General features: G+C 43.6%; 2 protein-coding genes across 7 annotated transcripts in view; both read left to right on the top strand.

Moving 5' to 3' along the window:
• Window positions 1-1000: 1000 nt before the first annotated feature.
• Window positions 1001-19767, top strand: UBXN2A (UBX domain protein 2A). Of its 6 annotated transcripts, none has more exons than XM_051614709.1 (7): window positions 1001-1057; window positions 4002-4055; window positions 5478-5617; window positions 7325-7430; window positions 9022-9162; window positions 14019-14183; window positions 17009-19767. In XM_051614709.1, exons 2-7 carry the CDS (start codon window positions 4015-4017, stop codon window positions 17295-17297), a joined length of 882 nt encoding a protein of 293 aa, XP_051470669.1. In that variant the 5' UTR covers window positions 1001-1057; window positions 4002-4014; the 3' UTR covers window positions 17298-19767. The 6 variants fall into 6 exon arrangements, with proteins under 6 accessions (XP_051470669.1, XP_051470672.1, XP_051470671.1 ...); XM_051614712.1 differs by lacking the exon at window positions 1001-1057 and adding an exon at window positions 1348-1352; XM_051614711.1 differs by lacking the exon at window positions 1001-1057 and adding an exon at window positions 1584-1736.
• A 1303-nt stretch (window positions 19768-21070) lies between these two features.
• The window catches only part of MFSD2B (MFSD2 lysolipid transporter B, sphingolipid), a 31724-nt gene continuing 28107 nt past the window's right edge, over window positions 21071-24687 (top strand). Inside the window, exon 1 of the mRNA XM_051615701.1 lies at window positions 21071-21122. Within this exon, the coding sequence (XP_051471661.1) occupies window positions 21081-21122 (42 nt within the window). The 5' untranslated portion in view covers window positions 21071-21080. The remainder of the gene's footprint in view (window positions 21123-24687) is intronic.

The following is a 24687-nucleotide window of genomic DNA, read 5'->3' as shown; positions in this document are numbered from 1 at the left end:
GATTTTACCTCTCACTCGCTGAACCCTGAGACCGCACATCTCCAGTGTTCCAGGAGAAGAAGGTGATTTTAACTGCTACGGTGACCAGCCTGCCGGCCCCGCGTGAAGCTGAACGCTCAGTGAAGTTATCCCCTTCTGCTGCGCTCGTGAATCCACATGGATTTCCCGTGAGCTGGCGTGAACCAGCGCGTTGGGGGCGGCTCGGTTCGGGTTAACCCTAAACGTTTTACACTGCGTCGCTAATTGCTGCTTAAAAGCAAAACCAGAACCCTGCAGAGCAGGCGGGGGCGGGCCGGGAACCGCGGGGAATCGCCGGGAATCCCTGTTTTCCGCGGTCCCAGGCGCGGGCCGCCCTGCCGGCCTGTTTGCTTTGGAGAGCTCCTCACGCCGGGCCCGGCCAGCGCCGCCGCACGGCTCCTCAACGAACACGTCAACACCTGCCCTGAATCAGCCCTCCCGGCGCCATGAGGGGATTCCTCCTCTCCGAAGGGCTCAGCGGGCGGCTGATCCCTGCGGTCCGCGCGGGCCCGGGAGGTGCGGGGCCGGGAGGTGCGGGGCCGGGAGGTGCGGGAGGCCGCGATTCCCCGCCACATGGCGGCCGGGGGGCGTGGCCTCGGTGTCTGGGGGCGTGGCCTCGGTGACCGGGGGCGTGGCATATGCAATAGGGGCGTGGCCTTGGCGACTGAGGGCGTGGTCTCTGTAAACGGGGCGTGGCCTCGGCAACCGGGGGCATGGCATCGGCAACCGGGGGCGTGGCCTCGGCGACTGAGGGCGTGGTCTCTGTAAACGGGGCGTGGCCTCGGCAACCGGGGGCATGGCCTCGGCAACCGGGGGCGTGGCCTCGGCGACCGGGGGCGTGGTCTCGACGACCTGGGGGCATGGCCTCGTTGATCGGGGGCGGGGCCTAGGCAACCGGAGGCGTGGCCTCAGCAACCGGGGGCGTGGTTTCGGTGACCGGGGGGCGTGGCCTCGTCCCGCGGGGCCCGGGCCGTTGGCGGCGCCTGCGCGGGGCGCGGGGGGTTGGGGCGGCCCGGCGGGGCAGGCGCGGCCCGGCGCGGTGAGTTTGTGCGGGGCGGGCTCGGTCCGGGGGTTGCGCTTTCCCTCCGTTCCCGCTGGGGTTTTAAAACTTTTGCCCGCTGCGCCTTGCCTCTCGCCTCTCGGCCGGCGGCGTCCTGCGGCGCGGGCAGGACTGCGGGGTCGTTCAAGCGGCCCGGCGCCTTCCTCGAGCTCCCGGGGGCGTTGCTCTTCCGCGCCGGTGTCTCGGCGTCTTTCGGGTGGCGGGAGGGCCCGGCTCCTTCCCGGGACGCACCCCTCTTGCCGCCGGCTGGAGCGGGGAAACGTCCGTGGGCGGGGTTGGAGCTTTACCCGTCGCGTTCGGGCCGTGAGGTTTTGTCGCTCGTCTGGCTTGTTCGTCTCCCCGGGCCCTTTCCCGTCCCGGGGTCGCACGGCGCCGGGCGGTGCGGGGACCGGGCTGCGCCCCGCTGCGAGCGGCTGTCGGCTGGGGAAGTTTGCTTTCCGCCCGAGTTCCTGAAGCTGGATGTCACGGGAGGGAGGGAGGGAGGGAGGGAGGGAAGGGGGCTGCGTGAGCTCGCTTGGACCTGCCTGCCCCTCAGAGCCAGGAGAGCACGAGCGGCGGCTTCTGCTCCGTTTTTTCGCGGATTCGAACAGCTGGACGCGTCGGCTCAACCACGCGGAGCACAAAAATACCTGCCCAGGCGCTTCGGTCTTGCCCCTGCGTAGGTGGGAGCTGCTTGTCGGAAGGAGCTGGGCGGGAGAGGCCCCCGGCGGGGCTGGAGCCTGGAGGGAGCGTCCCTTCTCGTGCTTGTGTGCTTCTTCTGGGGGTGCAAGTTCAGTTCTGCCAGCTTTTGTTGTGTTTTTTTTTTTTGTCGCAGAGGCAAAAAAAAAAAAAATACCTAGATAGATGTTTCGCAGATGTTTCTAAGAGGCGTCTGTCAGAAGTTGTCGGGAGCAGTTGTTCGTGCGGGTTGGGCGGGCTTGCCGAGCTCAAGTGCTTGCAGCGCAGGCTGATCGCTATCTCCTGGTAGCTTTTTTGGTCGTAATAAACATCAAACAGGCTGTCTGGGCTGATCTCTTTTCACTAGACGTAGCAACACAAACACTTCTTCTAAGTGTAACTGCTGTTGTGCTTGAGAAGGAGAGCAGCGACTTTCACGGCTGACCGGTTTTGAATACAATTCGTGCACATTTGAGGCCAGCCTAATGTAGCAAAAGAATTAATTTGAAGAGCTGCTTCATTGTGTCTGTCCGTCTTTAACAGCTCCAATGAGAAGTCCCAGAGAATCAGCAGAAGCAGATGGTTGGAGATGGCTCTCGTTGATTTGGGCAGTAGTCTGTTGGATGGTGAAAGATTAGAAGATAAGCACATTAACACAAAACACACAAAAAGTACTCAATGCTGAAGTATGTTAAAACTAAACTTGGGAAGAATTTAAAAATATATATTTTTAAGAAATCTTAAAATCACTGTATTATTTGACACTGTAAGTTCAATTTTTTTTCCAAGTGCAGCTTCAAAGTTCCAAGTACAGCAAGATCAGATATATTTATAAGGTCACAATGTACCAGCATGGGCTTGGCTGATTATATGTCATGTTCTAGCAGAATACTTGTGGGGAGAGGAAACAAAAAAAAGACTGTACTGCGTCTTGTGTGACATGTCAAAGGTATGATTTGTATCATGTTTTGACCTAATGCATAACAGCATGAGTTAAATTCAAGGCTGCCTAAACTTTAAAACCTGTTACGGACACACTGACTAAATCTTTTTTGTAGTTACAGGGGTTTTCTGAAGGCTTATATACATTTTTACAGAATGTGTCTCACAAGAATTTAACTTTAAAGATGAAAGAATACCAATATCAACCTCCTGACAACATGATTTAATACTGCATAACTGAATGTTGGGGGGGTTTTGTTAATGCTGCAGTGAGTAATGTTTCCCTCTAACCTCTCCATCTTGTTGTGCTGGATGTCAAGATAACATATATTTTTTTAGTCTTGCTGTGCTATTGTACTTTTTCAGGAGTTTGCTGGCTGTCACTGCATAGTTTGATGCTCTCTGAAAGCCAAGCACAATATCATGACTTAGTCCCAAACCTGCCAGCAGCAGAACGTTATCTGTGTAAATTGTACCCAGTGGTCTTCAGGAATAACTCTTTAAACACAGTTGCTTCTTCTGGAGGCTTGTCTAGTTTTAGAGTCTTCTGGGAGTTTTTTAAGGGCGTTTTTGGGAGTCTCTGTCTTTTTGTGACTTTCTCTAACTTTTTTCAGAGAGCTCACAAGTGACTGTGAGGAGATCAGTATGCCATTCTTCATTCCTTTTGACCAGGCAGACTAGTCCTGTAGTATATTTAGTACTTGCAAATCCAATATTTTCTTTCCACCTAAACAGTAAACCAGAAATGATAATTTGCAGGTGCTGAAGTGCTGTACCAATATGTTGAGGTATGGGAGGAAGAGGAACCTGACAGATCTTGCACCTTTTGATAGATTCACACTGTTAAGGTGAAGGTCAGAATGCCTGCCTGCAGTGCAGTTTTTCTGCAGCTGTCTCATAGTGTTCTGAAAAATCAGAGGAGTTTAAATTTTGCTGCTCAGAAAAGGACTGTGATACTTAGTGTATGTATGGGTATGTATTTTCGATGCATACAATGATTGTGGGATTTATTTTGTACATTTATGAAAAAGTAAGCTTCCTTTTGAAGGTCTGAAACCAATGCATGGTTCATATGTCATTAAATCAGAAACTGCAGGAAAACAAAGAACCACCTGGAGACTTGGTGGGGGGGAGGTTGAGATTTCTGGTGAAATGTACTGTCAACAGAGGAAAAGCTATAGAGAGTGTTTCAGCTACGAAAGGAGGCAAAGTGTACTGGGCATTTTGTCTCATTGGGGTTTCTTGTTGTTTGGGGGTTTTTTGTGTGTTTTTGTGTGTGTTTGTTGGGTTTTTTTTTTTGTAAACCATTTCTTTTCATAATTAGGCATAACACCAGAATGAAAGACATGGACAATTTCAAGACTGCAAAGAAAGAATGGTAGGTGCCAGTTCCCCCCTCTCCCTTCTTCCTTTTCTACTGTTGTGTGTCCTGTCATGACTTCTCAAACTTTGTTAAATTTTAAAGTTTGAGAGATTTTTTTCCTGTATCCTTCTGCTCCTCATATACTGAAGTTATCAAACCCCCCTAAAGATTCTTTAAAACTAAAGAAAAAGATTTTTCACATACCTGGAAGTTTACTAGATGCAAGAAATTCTGTAACTATTTTTCTTTAAAATAGCAAGACAGCCTTAGAAATTGCAGACTCACTGTGCACTTGTGTATTTGATGTGGAGGTTTTTGGTTTTCCAGTTAGGTTTCCACAGGAAAGCATAGCGAATACCTGGATTAATGCTTCAAGTTTCTTTTGTTCTTTTGAAAGGGGATAGTACACTTCTGAAATTTCTTCTTTCATGTTTTTGAGTTGTTCTTTTGTTTAAGTATGTTGATCTGTACGGATTCTTAGTGTTGCTTAGATGCACTGCAAACAATACCTTTTTATGCAAATGTATCTAATCAACATTCAAGTAAGCATTGCTGCTCTTGAATTCAATGCAGTTTTATGTAAAACTGGATATATTTCAAGAGCTTTTTTTTTCTGAATTGCTTAAAATAGAATTCTGAATCTCCAGTATGAGTAACTCCTACAATGTTTACCAAATGCTGCATAATCCTCTTACTATGGAAAGAACCTAAACTGAAAGATAATCTTTCATTCAGCTTGCATATTTCTGCATTTTGATTGGTGAAAATCTAACAAACAGCTGTCACATATACCATGTTCTATAAAAAGATGAGCTTGATGCATCTGTTTTAATACTCCGTCGGTCTCCACAGCATCGAAGTCTTTGATTGCATTTCTTCAGCATGCTCCCATGGTCTTGAGTCACTTGTTCTTAAGTTGCTCTGATGTGCTTTCAAAGACAGTAATGGTGGTTATGTGACCGTGCTGGGTTCACGTAGGGGTTGGGGAGTAAATCCTAGGGTGAATTTCTTGGATGTTGTTTTTTAAACTTAGAGTAAAGGAAGTCACTCAAGTCTGTATCATGGTAACACTTTTAGGAAAGCCTTTCATTGCCGAGCAGTTACATGTTTGGTGGGCTGAATTAGAAGTATAAATAATCTAACTTGCATTCCTTGGTCTGATACCAAGTTTAGAAGCTTCTGCATTGATGAATTCACCTTTCTATTGTCATTCTTTAACTTGGGCTTCTGAAGTGCAAATAGTAGCAGTTAGAGATTTGTAAGAAGTTTCTAGAAATGACACAACGCGCTGTTGAACTGATGTTTTGTTACAACCAAGTAAGCTGGGTGCAGGGGAGCAGGCCTTTCATACTTCTTGGTACTGAAATTCTAGGATGACTGCTTGTCTTTAAATGTGTTCTCTGAGCTGTCATTTTTACTTATGTCTTTGTTCTGCAGGATGTGTAAATCAGGAACTGATGATCAGATTTTGAATGGTAGAGACCAAAACTGTGACTACTTTGTAGATAACCTTTTTGAAGAAGCTCAGAACGTTGGTGCTATGTGTATGCCCCCAACTACAGTCAAGAACCAGGTAGGTGGTGAAGAGAAAACACTCATATTTAACCTAATAGCACTCCAGGAGTACTCTGGAAAACAAACACAAGAAGTCCAGCAGTTTTATTCAGCATATATATCTGTAAATACTTGCACTCAGAATTCAGACAGCAGTAGAAATGGTCTCCCATCTGTTAGTCAACCAGGCCTAAGCTTCCCTACAAAGAGTTGCACCTTTTATGCACAGGCATAGTCTGTTGTATTTTTTTTCCTTTGCTCTCAGTTATATAGTTGTGGTAGTAGTAGGATGTTTAGTATGGGTTTGTGTATCAGTTATTCTGTCCTTTTCATATTTTTGTTACTTCTCAAAGACTGGTAAGGACTGGAGAAAAGGCCACGTAGAACAAAGATGTCAAGGAGAAATTTGCAGCGAGCATTGCTGCAAATTACATTCATGGATCCCCAACTTTTTAAGCAGAAAAGGAGTGTCAGGAGCAATAATTTAAATTGCAGTTCTGAAATAGTGTTCCATGGCAGTAGTTGCGTCAAGGTCTAAATGGGGAGTTGGTGTGGAATAATTAGTCCACATTAAATGTTCATACTGGCTGACTGTAGAGGAACCTTCCCACTGAAGGAAGGAACTTTCCCATTATGAGAACTCGTTCATTTCCTAAGCATTGGTGCCATGAGATGCAAGACTTTTTAAAGGACTCTCATCTTGCTGAGTGCTATATACCTTTCTCACAGCCAAATGAGAAGGCATTTTATTCAGCAGTTTGCATGTGCTGTGCATGTACATCGCAATCATCTTCTACCAAGTCAAACTGCAAACAAGAAAGAAAGAAAGAAGAAAAAAGAAATTGTGAAGTACTATCAAGCCTAGTTCAAACTCATTTCCAGCTGAGGTGAATTTTGCATTTCCATATGCTTCGTTTACCTTATCTGTGGCCAAGTACCTGTCAAGACAGTGTTATTTCAGGGATCCTACCTTGATGATCAAATGTCATTAAATGGCACAGTGCATAAATTTGACAATGCAATGCCAGATTTATCTGTGTTAAAGCTGGAGACATTTCAGTAAACAGTCTGAAGCCTGCAAGTTGAAGTAGTGGATGTTCTCTGGCAAAGTTAATGAATTACTGAGAATTTTTTTTTTCATTCCCCTAACACCAAAATTTTGAATATACCCAGGAATTCCAGGGTAACATGAATGTATGATGGTCTGAAAGCTAATTTTCTGATACTTGCTGCATTTCCTGAGTGAAAGGATTCTGCATATATTATCTCAATGCTTTGCTTTCAGAAAATCCTCCTGAATGATCAGAACAAGGCTTTACCCTAATAAATCCCCAGCTGAACTCCTCTGGTGGTTGGTGTTCCAACACCAGGCTTGTGCCCTCTCAAATAGGCTCTTGAAGAGTTGCAGCTGTCTGGGATTTTCCAGCTTTTTTTCTTTTTTTTTTTTTTCTTTTCCCTGCTGGATTAAAGGAGTGTTCTTGATCTAGGAAGGTAAAATTATTGTGGGAAGGTTTATTTCTAACCCTGATTTACACAAGATACTTAGAAATGTCACTTACTTCTTGCAGTTGTTCTGCCTGTTGGCACAGGGCCGAAGCAGATTATAGTGAGCCTCCTCTCAGTATTTTTAGTCCATGCAGTGGATGATTTACAGCCATAAGGTACTGTGTGTTTACCAAACTGGTTTTACATCACTGTTCTAATGAAAATTGTTCTAACTTTACAGGTAGATGTAATAATTAAACTTTGGAAAAATGGATTTACAGTAAGTGACGGTGAACTTAGGAGCTACACTGATGTTGCAAACCAGCAGTTCTTGGACTCCATTAAAAAAGGGTAAGTGAGTTTTGTGTTCTTAATCAGCCTGAGTCAAAGTGTTTTGGATAGCACTTAGCTTATGCTCCACATTTTTCACATGGCTGCCTGGCTTTGCTGCACTGCAGTATCCCTGTAGGAGTGTGGGCCACTGCCTGTCTCAGTTCCTGCAGCACTAGTGGCTGTTTTCACATCAACAGGTTTAATATAGCTTTCAATTGCAGTAGTTGTACAGTTGCTAATGAAATAGATAAAAGTCAGTGTTGGTAGGGGGCACAGCAGGTGCAGAACAAAATAAAGAATAAACCAGAATACCCAGTAAGAGCTACTGATCAAATGGTACTTTGACTGATGAACTCAGTGCACAAGTCGTTGAGCATTTCTGCTTTTATGGTCTTTCTTTTTATTAATGAAAAACCTTAAATGGGCACAGTTGCTCCATGTAACAGGAAGAAACTCTAATCAGTCTTTAAATTTCAGACATTTTTGCTAGTATAAAGTTGCTGTTTCTGTCACTTCTATGTATGTAACAATCTTACTTTTATCCTCCTCTTAAAAATTAGCATGCTGTCCTGATTTCTGCTGGTCTTTGAAGTGTTGCTTTAAAAAAGCAGGTTGACCATACAAACCAATGTAATTTTGGGTCTTTAATTTGTAGTCTGTTTCCTCACTCTGTACAAGTGGAGAGGAGAATAGAATTTTATGGAGAATATAACTTAACTCCTTTTCAAGTATGTAAAATTACTAAGCCACTGTATTTTTTTATTTTCCATACTTTGCTGGCCCATCAAAATTAGTAATTTTACACTGTATTTCTTCTCTGTGGCTGTCACCTGTGTTAGTCATGATAGCAATTAAGCACATTGTTTAAAGCCCTTTGCTTTCTTTGTGTGCATGCGTCAAGTTTGCCACCATTTTTCCACTGTTTGCATGTGAAGATACTAATTACAAGATGGTTCCTGCATAATTGTCAGTGATAGTGAAGCACTTAATACAGCCCCTCTGCCAGCTGAGCCCCACCACCCGAAAACGTGGTATCTGCATCAGAGGTCATAGACAAAGGCATTGTTGTGTTCTGCTTCATGCAAATAAAGCATTACCAAAAGCACTAAAAGGTGTAGCTATTAGTGGTGATCTAATTTTTAAAAGCTAAGATTCCTGTTTATTTTTAATTAAACACGTTATCTCTAAACTCAGTTCTTTCTCTTTAAAAGCCAGCTGGCTGTCTTGTTTTATGTGGGGATAAAATAATTTAACCTTTTGCAGCAGTGTACAGCAATGCTGAGCTTCCTACACATCATGTGCTTTGGAGTCATAACTGCTGAGTAAGTTTGAGGATCATTCAGCAACTTGCATGATGATGTATTTTTTTTTTAACTGTTCTCTTTCTAGTTGATTTGTGGTTTGGGGACTTGAAGTTGCTTGTATGTCATGCATTTAACTCTTAGTAAATATTTGTGAAGTTTTGTGTTGGTTTCTTTTTAAGAACACCATCCTTGAAAGGATAAACATAGAACAGGTATTTGTCATTAATCTATTTTATATACTGTAAACAGTATAGTAGTTCTTCTGACATGTTTGATTTTTGTTGTGTTTTTTTTTTTCCCTTAAGGGAACTGCCTTTTGAGCTACTAAAAGTTTTTGATAAGGAGGAAGTGGTCGTGAAAGTGGAAGATAAAAAAGATAAGGTGTGTTTGTCATCAAAAAAGCCAGTATTTCATCCCTTCTCTGGACATGGCTACAGATTAGGAAGGTGAGTAGTCTGACATGATCTGTAATTGAGTAGCTGAAGGGAACTATACGTATGGTTAAAGATCTCATAATTCAGGTTGGAAGTGAGCTCTGCAGTTCTCTAATCCAAGCTCCTGCACAAAGCAGGGTCAGCTGTGGGGACGGATGTGATTGCTCAGGCTTTTATCCAGTTGGGCCTTGAAATCCCACAGGAGTAGAGGCTGCGCAACCTGCTTCAGTGCTGCACTGTCTTCATGGGAAAGCATTTTTCCCTTATATCCAGTCTGAACATGTCTTTTTTTCAATTCATGCCCACCATGAAAAGCCTGATGACTTTCTGTAGACCCTGGCAGACTGCTGTTAGGTGTCCCCCACTTGCACCAACTCTCCCACAAGCTGAACAAGCCTCTGTCCTTCAGCTCTCCTCACAGGGCAAATGCTCCAGCCTGCTGCTGTCTTGGTGGTCCTCTGTGAAATTTACTCCATTTTATCAGCATCTTTATTTTGGGTACCAAAGCTGAATGCAGTATTTAGGTGTGTCTAATGAGTGCTGCTAAGGGGGATAATAGGCTCCAACAATCTACTGGCTGTGTGCCCATTAATACAGCCAGGATGCTGCTTTCAGCTGAAAAGCTGTCAATCTTCTATTTGGCAATTTAAGACAAAAGAATCTCTTTTAAAGCTGTATTTGCAATACTTTGTGTGAGAAGAGGGGAGTATGACAATCCCATAAAGAGAGCTGAAGAAGTACATGGTTATTTTGCATTCTCTTAAAATTCTTTAGTATTTAACCATGCATTTATTGCATTAATACATTTTAGCATGTTAAACTGAGCCTCTTTCCTTTCAGCATGACTCTCTTTTGGTTGGAGAGTGTCAGCCACTAATGCCAATGCTGAAACTGGCCTTGATTCATAACCAAACAGTCCTGTATTTTATAAGGCTGTTTGTAGAGGGACAGGCCAGGAGTTCATGGATTTGATCCCTGTGCCTTTTGCTTACTCCAGCCAAAGTACATGCTTCACATATCTCTGTTGCGTAAGACTTGAGTACCTATAAAAGCAGACTTCAGCCTGGGTAACAGAATTCATTCAGTGACCAGAAGCCTAGGGGAAGCCTTCCCAGGTGGGACTGCTTGGGAGCTTGCCGACTGGGGTTGGTAGATTGCAGTGAAACCTTAGGTGAACAGCTTGTGTCGATTAAGTGGAAAGGGCTTGCTGCTACGGCCCAGTGCTTTTGCTGAGGCAAAGCATGACCTGGGTAGGAACTGATGAGGCAGAGGAAGCTGATGGTAATGTGCAGAGCAACAGACTCATAACTGTAAAGGATGAGTGGTTGCAGGCTGCCTCTAAGAAGCAAGTATCTGTTTTATCACTTTCATCTGTTTCTGTAGCACATCCCATTCAGTGGCTACATGCTTGAGTAGATACAGTCAATAGGGAAAATCTTGCTTCGAGAGATGGATGAGATGCTGCAAGACTCTTCTGGTAGCACTGAAATCCTGACCAAATGATGGTCAAGAACTTAACCTTATTTTATCTACAAGCAGACCTGTATATAGCAAAAGCAAAGATCTTCAGTGTGTTGAGTTTCTACTGCTAACCTGTTGCTAAGTGGTAGGTTGCTCAGTTCCTAGTTGTGCTCTGTCATGCCTAGAGCAAGTAACGATCTTGCTTCCCAACAGGCAAGTTAGGTTCTGGAGACATTCTCTGAGTTTTGGTGGACTTGTCTACATCCTACAGCTTGCTCAGCATTTTTTTCTTTATGGACTGAATAAAATGCCTTTATTTTTTTTCCCAAGGCTTGCTAGGCTATTCAGTGCTATGCTTTCAGAGCCTTTTCTTTAATGATGAATAAATATTTTTGCTGATGTTGGAAACATGAGCTGTAAGTGCTCTTAGTCCAAAATCTAGTGCTCATTTCCTGATGTTAATAAATGTCAGTTGTCCTGTGCTACTCTTTCAGCAGAAAGGCTTTGTGAGGAAATAGTAGTGTTGTCTGAGACCTGTAACAAATTTTAAACTATAGAACTCCCTTTCCGCAGTTGCATTTATGCGCTTAGGAATAAAAGGCAAATGACTGGACAGTTCACTTCACCTTATGACCTTATCAAATAAACATTTATTTTTTTTAAATACTCGATAGATTTTTCTGTCAGTGCTCCCAGATGGAAGGATTATGGGGTGGATGAAGCCCTGTGAGTCTGTTCGGTGACCAGATCATTAAAACTGCTGTTGGAGGAAACATGGAGGAACTAGAAATTTTATGTTTGCTGATATAACCAGATGAGTTTGATTCTCTCCCTTTTTTTTGTACTGGAGACAGAAATGAGATTGGCCAGACTTTTCCAATATTTATGAACCTACATAACTAATGGGTGTGTTCTATCTACCACTGTTCAGCTGCATTTAGTGTAGTTTGGGACTATAGCAAGATTTGCAACTGCACTTTTCTGTTAAGCTTATCAATGCTTTTTAAAGACTGCCTCAGAAGCATGTTAATTATCTATTGACTAAAATCCCTTGTAGCATAGTGGGCTTGCTCTGTAACCTCAATTAGGGTAAAACATCTTGTGTCAAGCTTCTTAACCATTAGTCAGGGTAAGGCATGACACTTAACTCTTGGGCTTTTTCCTTTTAGAATATTGACAGGAGGCTCCAACGTCTCTTCGATCTTTAGATTACATCTTATTTTGATAATCTTGTAAAGGAAGAAGCCTTTAAAAGGGGTGGTATTGCTTTGATCTCAGGCTAATAGAAGGTTTAAGATTCTTGATTTGTGGCTCTAGTCGAAGCTCTCACCACTAGATGGCTTTATCTGTTTCTTCTACAAGAGAAAAGTTACCAAGTGTAGAAGTGCTTTAAACATTGGTGAATATAAATTTTCTAACTTTCTCTTGCAGCTTAGCTTAACGTGTTGACTTCAGTTTCACACATACTTGCTATTGAAAGAATCATCTCCAGTGCCTGCCAGTAATTCTGAGATGTGACCTTGAGGGAAGTTAGTTTGGGAAAGATGCAAAAATCTGTATCCATTTGAGACAGTGATCTGAACTACAACTGTGACTGATGAGCTAAAATGCAGTTCAGCCCAGGCTAAGCCAGATGCCTGGCAGCTGCATGGGTGACTGCCTCTCCAGCCTGAGCTGTACTGGAGTCAGCTGTCTTGCACATGTGGGCTGATACTTCAATGTCAGAACCTGGAACTGAACGCCACTGATCAAGTAGACAGCGAAAGCTGATCATTGCTGGACTGAAGTATGACTTGAATTTTTTTTTTCTCTTCTCACAAGACTGTTTTAAATTATCTTGCTGGTACTTAAGCTCTTTTTTTCCAGATCTGGGGAGCGTTAGGGTTTATTTTGTATTGAGGCCAGGCATGAACAGAAGCTGGGTGTGAGATAAGTAAATCAGCAGAGGTAGGTGGGTGATAGTAAGTTACCTATACGTGGAGTGCAAAAATATTTTACAGATGTGGCTCTTGAAATCTGCTGGTGGCAAATTCTTGTGCCCCAGCTGATTTCTGTGTAATGGAAAACAGTCAGTTCTGTGCCTCTCATCTGCCTTCAGTTGCAGTTAACCTCTCTTATCAGTCACTTAGGAATGAGATTCCTTGTTCTTGTTCCTTTTGCAGAGTTTCAGTGGAAATAAAAAGTTCATCTTCTGGCTGGTAGCTTAGAAGTTAGGGCACTTACCTGAGCAGTGGATTGTAAGAGTTTTCTGAAATACCTCAGCCTGAGAGCCTGAGACTCTGTTAGCCTAAATATATTAAGTTATTAGGCACCTTTTGTTTTGCACTATTATTGCACCTTTTGTTTTTGTCACAGTAAAACAGGGATGCAAGGATGGGGTTTGTCCATGAAGCAGATGCATTATTAAGACTGTTATTCTATGGCCATTATTTACTGACTTCTCTCTCAAGAAGCAGTAACTCATCAATTTTCAGTGCAAAGGGAAAGCTTTTCTGCAAGCCAGCGTGAAGTGTTCATGTAGTCATGGACCACAGCTGAGCTCATAGAGGAAGTGGTAACTCCTTACATCACTCCTATTGTCTTGCAAGCAAATATCTGGTTATAGTCACAGGAGCTGAGGATGTGCCCCTTGGATCAATTCTTGTGATGACTTAAACAGTACATGCTGAACAGGCTTAGTCCTGCAAGAAGCACTAAGTTCTCAACATTTCTTCAGAACAAAAATTGTTGCCAGCATTGTGGTTTTGGTTTTTTTATGACCATGCACTTGAACTGAGGGCCTTATATCCTGTCAAGTCATTTAATAGATCTTTGCCCATATGGTGGGGTCAGCTGTCCAAAGTACCTCAAAGAAAACCCAAAATCTAAGTGCTGCATGCATCACCCTGCCTCTTCACATTAAGTCCCTTTCTCTGAGAGATGAGTAATGCTTCTAAGCATTACTGAAATATATGATGCTGGGTTCTAAATCAAGGCTAACAACATTCAGTTAAATTGAATTATTGTAATCACATTATGGTGAAAATTAGCATTGAGTATGCAAATTCAGTACTCAAACCCCTTAAAGCTTCACCTGTGTGATTAGAGTATAAAAAATGCACAAAAGATCATACAACTGTTTCATTTCTTGTGTATTCTTATTTAATCCTTTAATCTTGTAAAAATGTTTAACATGAGCAAACTGAAATTCTTCAGCATGTTGAACTCTTCAGGAAAAAATAGTGACATACAGTTAGAAAATATTTTGACATTTAGGTCAGTATTTCTGTATTTGTGAAGAAAAAAAAAAAAAGGTAATTGATGCACCCTGCTAGAGGGCAGGAAGCTCCAGAAGCAGAGATCTGGAGGGTTGTTCAAGCTTACATGTGTACACAGAAAGTATAACCTCATATGGCTTTTTTTTCCAGTGCTACTCCAAGGATAATCTCTAAAGTAAGAGATGATCATCAAGGACCTGACAACAGACGACTCCTCCCATTAGTACCCTTAAACGATTTGGAGCCTATCACTAACATCAAGATCTGGTTAGCTAATGGGGAAAGGATAATTCAGAAATTCAATGTTTCTCACAGGTAAGATTTATTTTAGCACTGTCATATGTATTTGCATCTGAACTGTTTGTCCTGTGCCTGTATACATGGGAAGTCTCTAGTTTCTATGAATAATCTGCCTCCTCAGTTTAGCGTACATTGGGCTGCTATTCAGCTGTATCTAGAAAACCTTTCACATCTTGAGAAATCTTCTAGCTGACAAGAGAGGAGCAGAAGAGTAATGTGAACTGATGTTAAGAGCACATAACAGCATCACTGAAAATTTGAGGGAACTGTAGCAGTCCTTTGTAGGTTAGTGGAAGTTAAGATGTATGTATTGCTCATTACCAGAGGAAACAACTTTTAAGGTGACAGATCTCTTACCAAATGACTACATCTGGAGCAAATTGCTTAGTAAAAAGCCTGCTTATCATTGGGCATAGACAGCACCACAGCTGGGAGCTGGAGGGTGTGACTTAGAGTTGAGCCAGTGAAACCTCTAGGGAGGGCCAGGGTCTGTGCACAAGGCAGAAGAGGTTCATCCCCTGCATGTCAGCATGGACAGAATAGAATGCATCCAACATGTTTAATTCTTAATTAGTAACATTTCTGGTTCCCAAAGAGGCTTATAAATGAGGATAATGTCAGAAGGTGTCAGGGCAGCATATGTACACAAGAGATTTGTGAAAGTAGGATTAACTGTTTAACATTACATTGTAGAACTACTGTCTGTAGAGAATTTTCTCAGATTTGTGATTTCAGTAATTACTCCAGTACTATACGGGCACACCATAGGAAAGGATATGTTGCCTGTGTTTGTCTGTGAAGCAATTTAAAGTGATCATAGATTTAATACCACCCAGGCTGCTGTCAAGATAAACTGGGTATGTCTTTGTGAATGGTCAGAAGAAAAGCTCAGCAGTTGAAGGTTAATGACTAACTTTTAAAGAAAAAACACTAATTTATTACTGTTAGTGGCCTGAGGTGTGAACTGGAACACTGTTGCTATATACTGCTGATGGGTGAGTTGCTATTTTAATTATACTTAGTTGGGAGGCTTAATATCTTATTCCAGTTTTAGCACATTTAAGTATATTTAGAAGCTTTTTGTCTTCATGGTAAATAGCAGTCTGAAGAGCTGCTAAGTGTTTTTTTTTTGGGGGGGGAAGTCAGATAAGCGGAACTTATCAGCCTTACTGATAGGATGCTCTTTTTTAAGTAGTTTGCAATAGATATTCCATCTTCATGTATCTTCTTGTCACAAGACTAGCATGTTTGTGCTGCATACAGTATTTATGTATAACCTAGTAAGAAACAGGTGGAAATCCTTTTAGAGTACATATCCTTAAGCCATATGATTGCATTTATAGCACTCCTTTCAGCAGAGAAGCAGAACACAGTCAGCTGTTTGTTATTAAACTGTAAGTAAATAACCTGGAGCATACATATTGCAGTGCCTATGTAAATTGATTACTTTTGCCCCTTTTGCAGATAGAATGTGTATGTGCCATGGTAGCTGCTACTTTAGATATGACTTGATTACTGATGTAAGATTGCAGTTACAGCACTGGAGCAGAAGTGCAGGTAGCCTTGTAATACTGGAGTGCAGGGAATCGAGGAGACATGAGAGCAAAGCAGCTAGCACAGCAGTGCTGTAGGAGTAACAGTTGTGTCTTGAATCAAGTTGTGTCCCTTCTTGGGCATTTCCTAAGTTAAGGTGACCTTGGAGCATCAAGTATGGAGCCTGGAAAGGAACTTGTTCATCCAAAAGCAGATTGCTGGCCGCTAATTGCCTGAGTTGCTCTTGAGACCAAATTAACTTAGATATAATGCATATATCTATACCTGTAAATGTCCAAACAAAATTTTATTCCTGCTTGAGGTTCTTCATGCTCTAGGCTTATGAGACTTAAGCACTGTCCAGTAATTGAGGCTTGTGTGCACAGGAATTAAGATGCTGGCTATATCTGTCTAAGCAAGTACAGCTAAGGTGTGAATATTTGGTCATCTCTGCTGCTAAACTGTTAGGATGGCTTTCTCCCAAGCCAACTGGGATTTTTTCAAATAATATCTAGGCTTGGTTCAGAAGTTAGCTCAGGTTACAGACTGTCCCCAGGAGGCAGTAAACCCCATGAGCCACCCTGTACTTGAGGGAGAGGACGAATAAATTTAATAGTTTTCCCATAGCCACTCTACCAGGTGGCCTCAGGATCAGAAAATGGGCATTGACACTGTGTTTATCCTGCTGGTAGAGATGTGTCCTGTCATCTTGATTTCCTAATTACTTTGCTCAAAGCAGTTTCTTCTAGAGCAAAACCAGTCTTGCACACTTGTTGCAAGGTTCTTCACACCTGAGGGTGCAGCTTGAATCTGTAATGAATTCACTGTTGCACCTGCTTTCATAGAAGGAGATTGTACTTAGACCTAGTTAACTTATAAGCTATCCAGAACACTTTTGTAACTCTTTTTCTTTATTGTTATTGTGGTTCTGCTATATGTACCAAAAACTGGAGGCATCTTTATTCTAGCTCTTGGCTATGGAAACCTCAGATAAGAGCTCCACCAGCTGGTTAAGAAATGGTAGGCTTGTGTAGCTACCATCTGAGTAATAGTGAAGCATTTGAGTGCTCAGAGTAAGATACTCATCCTTTTTCCCTTGGGCCTGCTCTCCAAGCATGGAAACCTGGGTCTGTGCCTCCCAGGGTACCACCCCATCTATATCCCTCCATTTCTCTGCCAGCAGCTGTTACCTGTTACATCCAGTGGGTATCTCATTCTCTTCTTGTGGTGGCTCTTTGTGTTGTGCATATGGTCTGTGTTGGTATTGGAGTGCTCTAATGCTGAATTTCCTTTTTTTTTCTTCTCAGAATAAGCGACATAAGAGACTTCATAACCAAGTATCAGGGATCAGAGGGAAGTGTTCCTTTCACACTGACTACTTCTCTGCCGTTTCAAGAGCTGCAAGATGAGACACTCACAGTAGAGGAAGCAAAGTTGCAAAATGCTGTTGTTGTTCAGAAACTTCAGAAAACAACCGAACCTTTCAGACCCTTAGTGAAAAAAGCACCTGACAATGCCTATGAAACTGTTGCTACACCTAATGGACAGCTCAAGAATGAGAAAAAACCCACCATCAAAAGTACACGATCAAATTAGCTTTTCACTGGTCAAAAACTACATACAGATGGAACTAGACAAAACCAAAAATGTAACCAGCAATACCAGGATGCACTCTCATCCTCACGTACTGTGCTCTTAGAGAGCAAAATGTGTGCTGTGCTATAATCTGCTGTAATACAATTCTTCAACTAAATTTGATGTTCAGAGCCTGGCTGTAGAATGTATCAGGGGTAACTGCACAACAGGTCATCCTTAGAATTCCCTTAGCTAGGAAGTTCAGTTCTTCGAGTGCATTTACATGGAACAGTTCTCTGAGACTTAATTACTACTGATAGCACCTTTTAAGGTAAACTTTTAAGGTAAACTAGTATTTATTTTTGCACTTTAGGTGAAAGTGAAGCTGAACTGATTGGTTTTACTTACATTTCAGTGTAAGCTGCTGCAGTTCACATTCTTCTCACATTTGAACTCTTAACTAACTTGAAAGTCTGCAATATCAGTATCTTCAGAATTTAACTTTTTTCACAATCTGCAGTGCAGTGTTCTATCTAGTCTTCACATGGTGGAGGTGTGTGTGTGAGAAGATGAAAATGAGGTAGTCTGGTGCATGCTGCATGTGAAGTGCCTCAGTAGGCTCTGAAGGAATGTTACTACCAATGGTTGAAGTGGTTTCTGCCTCTTTTATGCTGCTACAGGTATCTTACATGGTGATGTTAGCTCGTCAGGATAGGCATCCACTGTTAGCCTTGTCACACAAACTTCAGCTTTTCTGGAAGTTACAATACAGGAATAGGGGCTTAGAGGGACACAGTTATTTGTGTACTATGTATCTGACTCTGTCCTGACCTTGCTAGCTCATTGAGACACTAATTGCATGTGGCCACGTTTCAAAGATGTTGAAAACCCTGATTTGAAAACTGAAGTTTCTTCCTCCATTTCCATCCAAATCTTTTACTTTGCTGTTCACTTACTTGAGGCATGCAATTTGTAGCAAACTATTCCACGTTTTGTTAAAGGAGAAATCTACATAAAGACTAAATATTTTCTACTATTTTCTAAGCAGCATGTGAGTTTGTGCATAGAGCTAGAGTCTCCAGGAAAGACTTATCCTGGGGCCTTCAGTGAGTGCTGACTAGTTTGTGCTACCTACACAAATGGGATCTTGTTACAGCTGTACTTTGGCATGGTTAAAAGAAAAAATGGGTTTGGGATTTCCTAGTTTTGTCCTAAATAGAAAATGACTTAATTGGAGCAACTTGAATTCCATCTAAAAGTTGTGTTACTTCAAACTAGGGATTATCTTACTTCATTCCCAAGGATAAATGACTGTTTTGCTTCAGCATCTCTCCTGGTATATTTGAGGGCAGTGAAATGAAGGTCAGCTGCACAAATAGTAATTCAGTGTATTCAGAAAGCAAATCTCTGAAAACTATATAGTTAACTGTTCAGTGCTATAAATGTGATGTGCTACTATGTCATTCAGGTTTATGTAGTGAATAATGAAACTAAATTTTCCTTGCTCTTGAACTCACTCCTCTGCTATACGAAAAGCCCACCAGATCTTTAATAGTAGGAAGAAATTTGCAGACAAATCCACTAGTAAAACTGAAGAGGCAAATCACCTGCAGGTACAGATCCAACCCTCAAGAGCTTCTTGAACAGTGAAGTTTATTAGTCAGTGCTTTTGAATTTGTCTTAATGTAAAGCTAAGTAGTAGGAAACCACACATGGTTGATTGTAAACTCAATTGTTCTTATCTAAAAGGTGCATCAAATGTCAAAGTAGCCATATACTATTCCTGCATTTGCAACATGGGAATTCAAGGCAAAAATTAGTGTAAGACTGACTGAAATTGAAGGGGAGGTGGATAATTTTTGCTCATTACCAAAAGGGCATGTTTTTGGAAAGGAGTAGTAAGTATTTGGTATTTCTGTGTTGGTTCACATTGGCTACCAGTATTTAAAGAGACTGGATAGCTTGTTTCTGTCTGGCTGAATATTGTGGTTTACTGAAATCAACTGTTTCTTGGCTACAGCTTTGGTGTTCTTGACACTTTCAAGCTGCAAATACACACTCATGACCTTAATTACAAAAGGAGAGCAAATATTCAAATGTCAAGAGTGATACTGACTCACTAATCCTATAAAAAGGCAGCAAAGTGTGATTGGATGATTTATTTCCTAATTTGGGGAAAACCTTCGGAATTAATACAGGGCTTTCCTAAATCTAATTGGGTTTGGTCCATTTTATAAAGACTGATGAAGCTACCTGCAGTGTCTGAACAGCCTAATTTCTTGCTCAGCACTGTAGAGATCTGTTTTGCATTGGTCAAGCAACAGTAAAACTGGCTTAACCAATGCTTGAGTTTGTGAAACACACAAATGCTATCAGTCATTAATTGTTTCTTCACAGGCCTTTGCTGTTGTGAGCAAGGCCTGTGTGTTAGCATAACTTACAGCAAAATTGAAGTAACCTAGAAAGAACAAATAAATGTTTTCTGTATTTTTTCTTTTTCCTTTGTGAAGAAACATGCAAGTGCAGGTAACAAAGATTTAACGTTATGAGGATGTTGAGTGCAGAGAAGATGAAGAGCCAAACATTGCATTTTAATGTTATCTGCATACCCTGTACCTAGCTGGGTATTTTAGAACAAATTATGTATTGGGGCTAAGGGACTAGGCACTGCTTCTGTTTTGAAGCCCACCTGGCCTCAGCCTTTAGGGGACCCCATTGAGCCTAAAAGCTTCAGAGTGTTTTCAAAAAGGCCTATTAAGGCCACAATTTCAGTTTTGCATCAAGAGTGTTGTTAAGATTATTTTTTTTAATGCCTTGTTCTTTCAGAATTTTGCACATTTGCTGTTAATTAACTCTTGTCAAATGAGGTTGCACAGGATTTGCTTATCAGTACTTCGTGACACAGTTTGCAGTGGCTGCCCTGTACCCACGCAGGGACCCTCTCAGGAGCAGAGCTCCTTGAATCACTCAAGCCAGGAAGCCAGGTGAATATAGATTAAGTCATGATCTTCCCAAGAGGAGCGGATCTGAGTCCTGTGCTTCCCGGCTTGTATTTAAACCCTTTTCTCTCAGGTTGTCTCACTGTTGAAAGAATTCTTAACTTCAGAATGCAATGTTTTCTTTGTGTTTTTCCCTCCGATGCTGAGCATGCTGGCGAGATCACTTCCCTCTGTGCCGAGTGGTGGTGAATTCAATAACGGTGTCATCTCCAGCGCCTTTGAGGGCAGCAGCAGCTCTTGTGCAACGTGCTGCCTGGGTCCCTGCCCTTGCCGTGCCCTCTCATGGCAGCATTGCCGGCTGCCTGTACATCTCTTCGAAGGACAGAGCTGGTATCCCTAGACTTTGGATTAAAACAGCCGCAGAAAAACTTCACCGACGTGGAGCGGGGCGAGGCGGGAGCAGTGGCGCCGCTGGGGGGACCGGGCTTCCCTGGGCGCTCAGCAGGTTCCTTCAGCAGGTTCCAGCGCTGTACCCCGGGTTTTACCTCGGGGACGGCTCCCGCGGCAGCCCCGCAGGGAACAGCGAGGCCAGCCTGGCTGCCCCGCTCCTTTGCTCCTTTCCACCGTGGAAGCGGCGGGACGGGGGCTGGGGGGCCGTTCCCGCTGCCTGCGGGGGGGCTCGACCCTCTCGGCGGAGGGGAGAGGACTCCTCCGGCGGGGAATACCCTCTTCCAAGCCTGGAGGGCAGCGATAGCGCCTTCGCCGCTCCCCGGAGCGCTGCGGGAGGGTGCGAGGGGCCGCCAGCCGCTCTGCCGCCCCGCCCCGGGCCCGCAGGTGCCGGGCAGGGTGGGCTGCCCGCCTGGCCATGGCCGCGAAGGACACCCCGCAGCGCCCGGCGGACGAGGAGGTAAGGGCTTGAGGAGGTAAGGGCTTGAGGAGGGGGGAGAGGCGGCCGTCCCAGGGCTTGAGGAGCCCCGCGGCCACAGCAGCGGGGTGGGAGCGGGGCTGGGGTCCCGGGCGTGCGGGGCTGGGGTCCCGGGCGTGCGGGGCGGTCCCGCCCGCTGGCTCGCGGCTTCCATCGCCGGCAGGTGACGGGGAAGGACAGCGGGCACGCCTGGGGGGTTGGGGCAGCCTGAACGTGCTGCTGCCGTGTTTTGTGGGGGGCTCCTTGGGCGGCGCAGCCTGTGTCTCTTCAGCCCTTACACCCCCTTGTGCACCCCCCCCCTCTCTCTCCGAGAAGCTCCCTGTAACTCTGATACTTGTCCTCGAGTGTAAACGCTACACACGGTGCTTCCCGTCCGCTTCGGCGGCGGGCAAAGAGGCTGGTTGGCTTTCTGCCTCCTCTTCACCCGGGGCTGTCTCTCCGGCTGGGTGCCGGGGCGGGAGCGGTGCGGTGGGACGGGGTTCCCCCTCCGAGCTGCCAGGAGAGAGGACCCACACGCCTCCCCTTCAGGCTCGGTGCCTGCCGAGAGAGGCTGGGGAGGCAGGTGAGAGGTGAGCGAGGACCCGCCTGGCTTCGTGTCGCTTGAGGGGACAGCTGGTAAAAACAGGGAAGGGGCAGCTTCAAAAGAGGGGAGCTGAGGTGAGCTTTCCCGGCAGGGTGGAGGGCACTGAAGCCGTGGAGCTCCTCCGACACTGTGGGCTCGTGCTGTTCTAGCTTGAATTTCTGTGTTCAGAAAGCACCTGAGCGAACTCTCGGCAGAAATGTGAAGAGTTTGAGCAGCAGTACGCATCTTTGGCTCACGGAGCCCCTTGGCTCGACGTGACCGGCAGCTGGAAGAGTATCCTGGGAAGGCACCACTGCATCCTGCCTGGTTATGTGCTCCCGGGCGTCTGCACCCAAGCCCTGCTCTTGTTGCTTCCTTCATTAGGGGTGGGCTGATGTCTCTAAGACATCTGAAAGCAGTCCTCAGGTCCCCTTGGTATGAGGGACCTGGGACGCCACCTGTGACTGCCATACTCTTTCTTTTAAGAGGCAGCTGTGTGGTCGCTCCCAGAACAGGAGCATTACCGGTGTTCATTGCACACTGAGAGAAAAGCTGACTCAAAAGCTGCTCCTCGTTAGCTACATTTTCATTGTTTCTCAGATAAAGCTAGACTAGCATTTATCTTCGAGTCACAGGTTTTGCTCTCTCTTCTTACTGCTTGTGAATTACTTGTTGGTTCAGTTCTGGACTCGACTGATAAAGGACAGGACAAAATGAGGCTGCTCCCTGTGCCCATAATGATCATGCAGTATCAGCAGGAAGTTTCAGAGCTGTTTTCAGTGTGCTTTAAGACTTTCTTTAGAAATAAGATAATCTGTTAGTAAGCGTATTCAATTTCTGTTCTGTTTGGGAAGGGAAAATTTACAAGCAATGAAAATATGATTTTAACTTAAAAGAGAATTAAAAACAAAGGGACTACAGTGTATGAGATGCATTAATTTTCTATAACAATGTTTGAACTTGTTCTATTTAAGGAGCAAAATCAAATCTCTCTTCTATTATGCTTACTTGGTATACCCTTAAACAAATAAACTTTGATATGACAGGGGCATGTGTAAGTACAAAATTGTTAAGTTAATCTGAGAACAAAAAAGAAGAGTATAACTTCATTTGACCTTCCTTCCTCTTATCTTCCACCCAATGCTTTCACCTTTCTTCTAAAGCTGGTAGAAGCAATTTGATGTTGACATTCAACAACCCCACAGGGATCTCAAAACAAAATTTTAGTTGTAAATGCTTTGTATTTTGTTCCTTGTTTGACCACTGCCTACACAGGTCTCTAGTGAATTTTTTGAGTACTTGAAGCTTACCAACAAACTTGCACAGGTGAAAAAGCTTTCAGTGGATTTCACAGAAACCAAGCAGTTTCTGCTGCTCGAGGCAGAGATGCAGCAGGGAAATTCAGCTTTAAGAGAAAAACCCTTTTAGTTGCTCATGCCCTGCTGCTGGTCACACTGCTCTGCACAAGAGTGATGTTAAGCTCAAGACAGTTTCTGGTGTAATTTATTAGCAATTATTTATAAACCAAACCAAAGCTGGGGGACTTGCTACTCTAGTTCCTGCAATGGGCAGCTGCCACTTGTCTTTTCTCCTGTAAGCCCAGAAGTTAGAAGGAAATGTTTCAGCTTTACTGGTGCAGAGACCTACTTTAATTTTTACCACTGTCTCATAGGATCCTGAGGTGGAAAATGTAGGGATTACCATACGACTTTAATGCAGAGAGTCAAAATAGATCATGGCATGCTTCTTTCAGAAAGAGACACCAGAATGTTGAGTCTAATGATGATTTCTCAGCAGCACTCAGTGAAACTACCAAGAAGCAGATCTGCAATGAGAGCAGTGGCATTTCCTTGCATGGTACCTGTCTCCTGCAGGTAGAACTGCTGTGGTGTGTCATGGCTTAACATATGAATAAGTTCCATGAGTAATTAGGCTAAAACAGGTATTGAACACTGATTGGGATGTCACCTCAGTTCCAGGAAGTACATGAGCTGCTGATTCCCTGCATTTCTGTAGCTGACCAAGCAGAACACCTCTGAATGCTGTGCCTATCTGACAGCTTGTTTTATTCTGAGAATAACATTCATGGACAAAATTTTGTGAGACCTTAACTACTGCTATGACAAAAGTGTCAACTGGTTGTTTTGAGAGCGGGGTTCAGAAAGCAGTTGAGCAGTGTCCTGGGGATGTGTGGAATGACAGTGAGACTTTAAAAACATTAAAATTCTAAATTTAAAATTTATTTTTAAAAATTAAAATTGTATTAAAATTGCAAATTTTCTAACCATGAAACTGATGCGAGGACAGGAGTACTGCCTACAGCCTGTAAGTTTAGATCTTTGACTGTTTCCAGCACCACTTAAAATAGACCAATTCTGAAGAAGTTAAAATTCTTTGTGTTATGAACATATTTTGGAATCATTTATCACATAGAGGCATTTACTTTTTCTGTGTTATCTTTGCCTTAGCTGTTGAAATGGCAAAAGGCAATGGCTTTAATCTGAAAGAAGGACTTAAGGAAGAAATTCTTCACTGTGAGGATGGTGACATGCTAGAACAGGTTGTCCAGAGAAGTTGTGGATGCCCCATCATTGGAATTGTTCAAGGTCAGGTTGGAGAGGGCTTTGAGCAACCTGAACTAATGAAAAGAAGTCCTTGCCTTTGGATGATCTTTAAAGGCCATAGAATCATACAACTATTCAGGTTGGAAAAGCCCCTTGGGATCACCAAGTCCAACCATCATCCCTACTCTACAATGTTCTCCCCTAAACCACATCCACCAACACCACATCCAAACGACCCTTAAACACATCCAGGGATGGTGACTCAGCCACCTCCCTGGGCAGCCTATTCCAGTGTCTGACCACTCTTTCTGTGATTTTTTTTTTTTCCTAATGTCCAGTTTAAACCTCCCCTGTTGCAGCTTGAAGCCATTCCCTCTTGTTCTATCAGGTCCCTTCCAACCCAAACCATTCTTTGATTCTA

Source organism: Apus apus, chromosome 3 (genome assembly GCF_020740795.1).
Source record: "Apus apus isolate bApuApu2 chromosome 3, bApuApu2.pri.cur, whole genome shotgun sequence".
NCBI lineage: Eukaryota > Metazoa > Chordata > Aves > Apodiformes > Apodidae > Apus > Apus apus.
The sequence above is the reverse complement of the archived record's forward strand: the minus strand, read 5'-3'. Positions and strand labels throughout refer to the sequence as shown.

Excerpts from the sequence above, each read along its gene's own strand:
- UBXN2A (XM_051614707.1), top strand. The coding sequence starts at position 3,458 with ATGTTGAGGTATGGGAGGAAGAGGAACCTGACAGATCTTGCACCTTTT. Across the intron at positions 3,526-4,001 it reads GATAGATTCACACTGTTAAG|GCATAACACCAGAATGAAAG; the intron begins GTGAAGGTCAGA and ends TTTCATAATTAG. Across the intron at positions 9,163-14,018 it reads CATGGCTACAGATTAGGAAG|TGCTACTCCAAGGATAATCT; the intron begins GTGAGTAGTCTG and ends TTTTTTTTCCAG.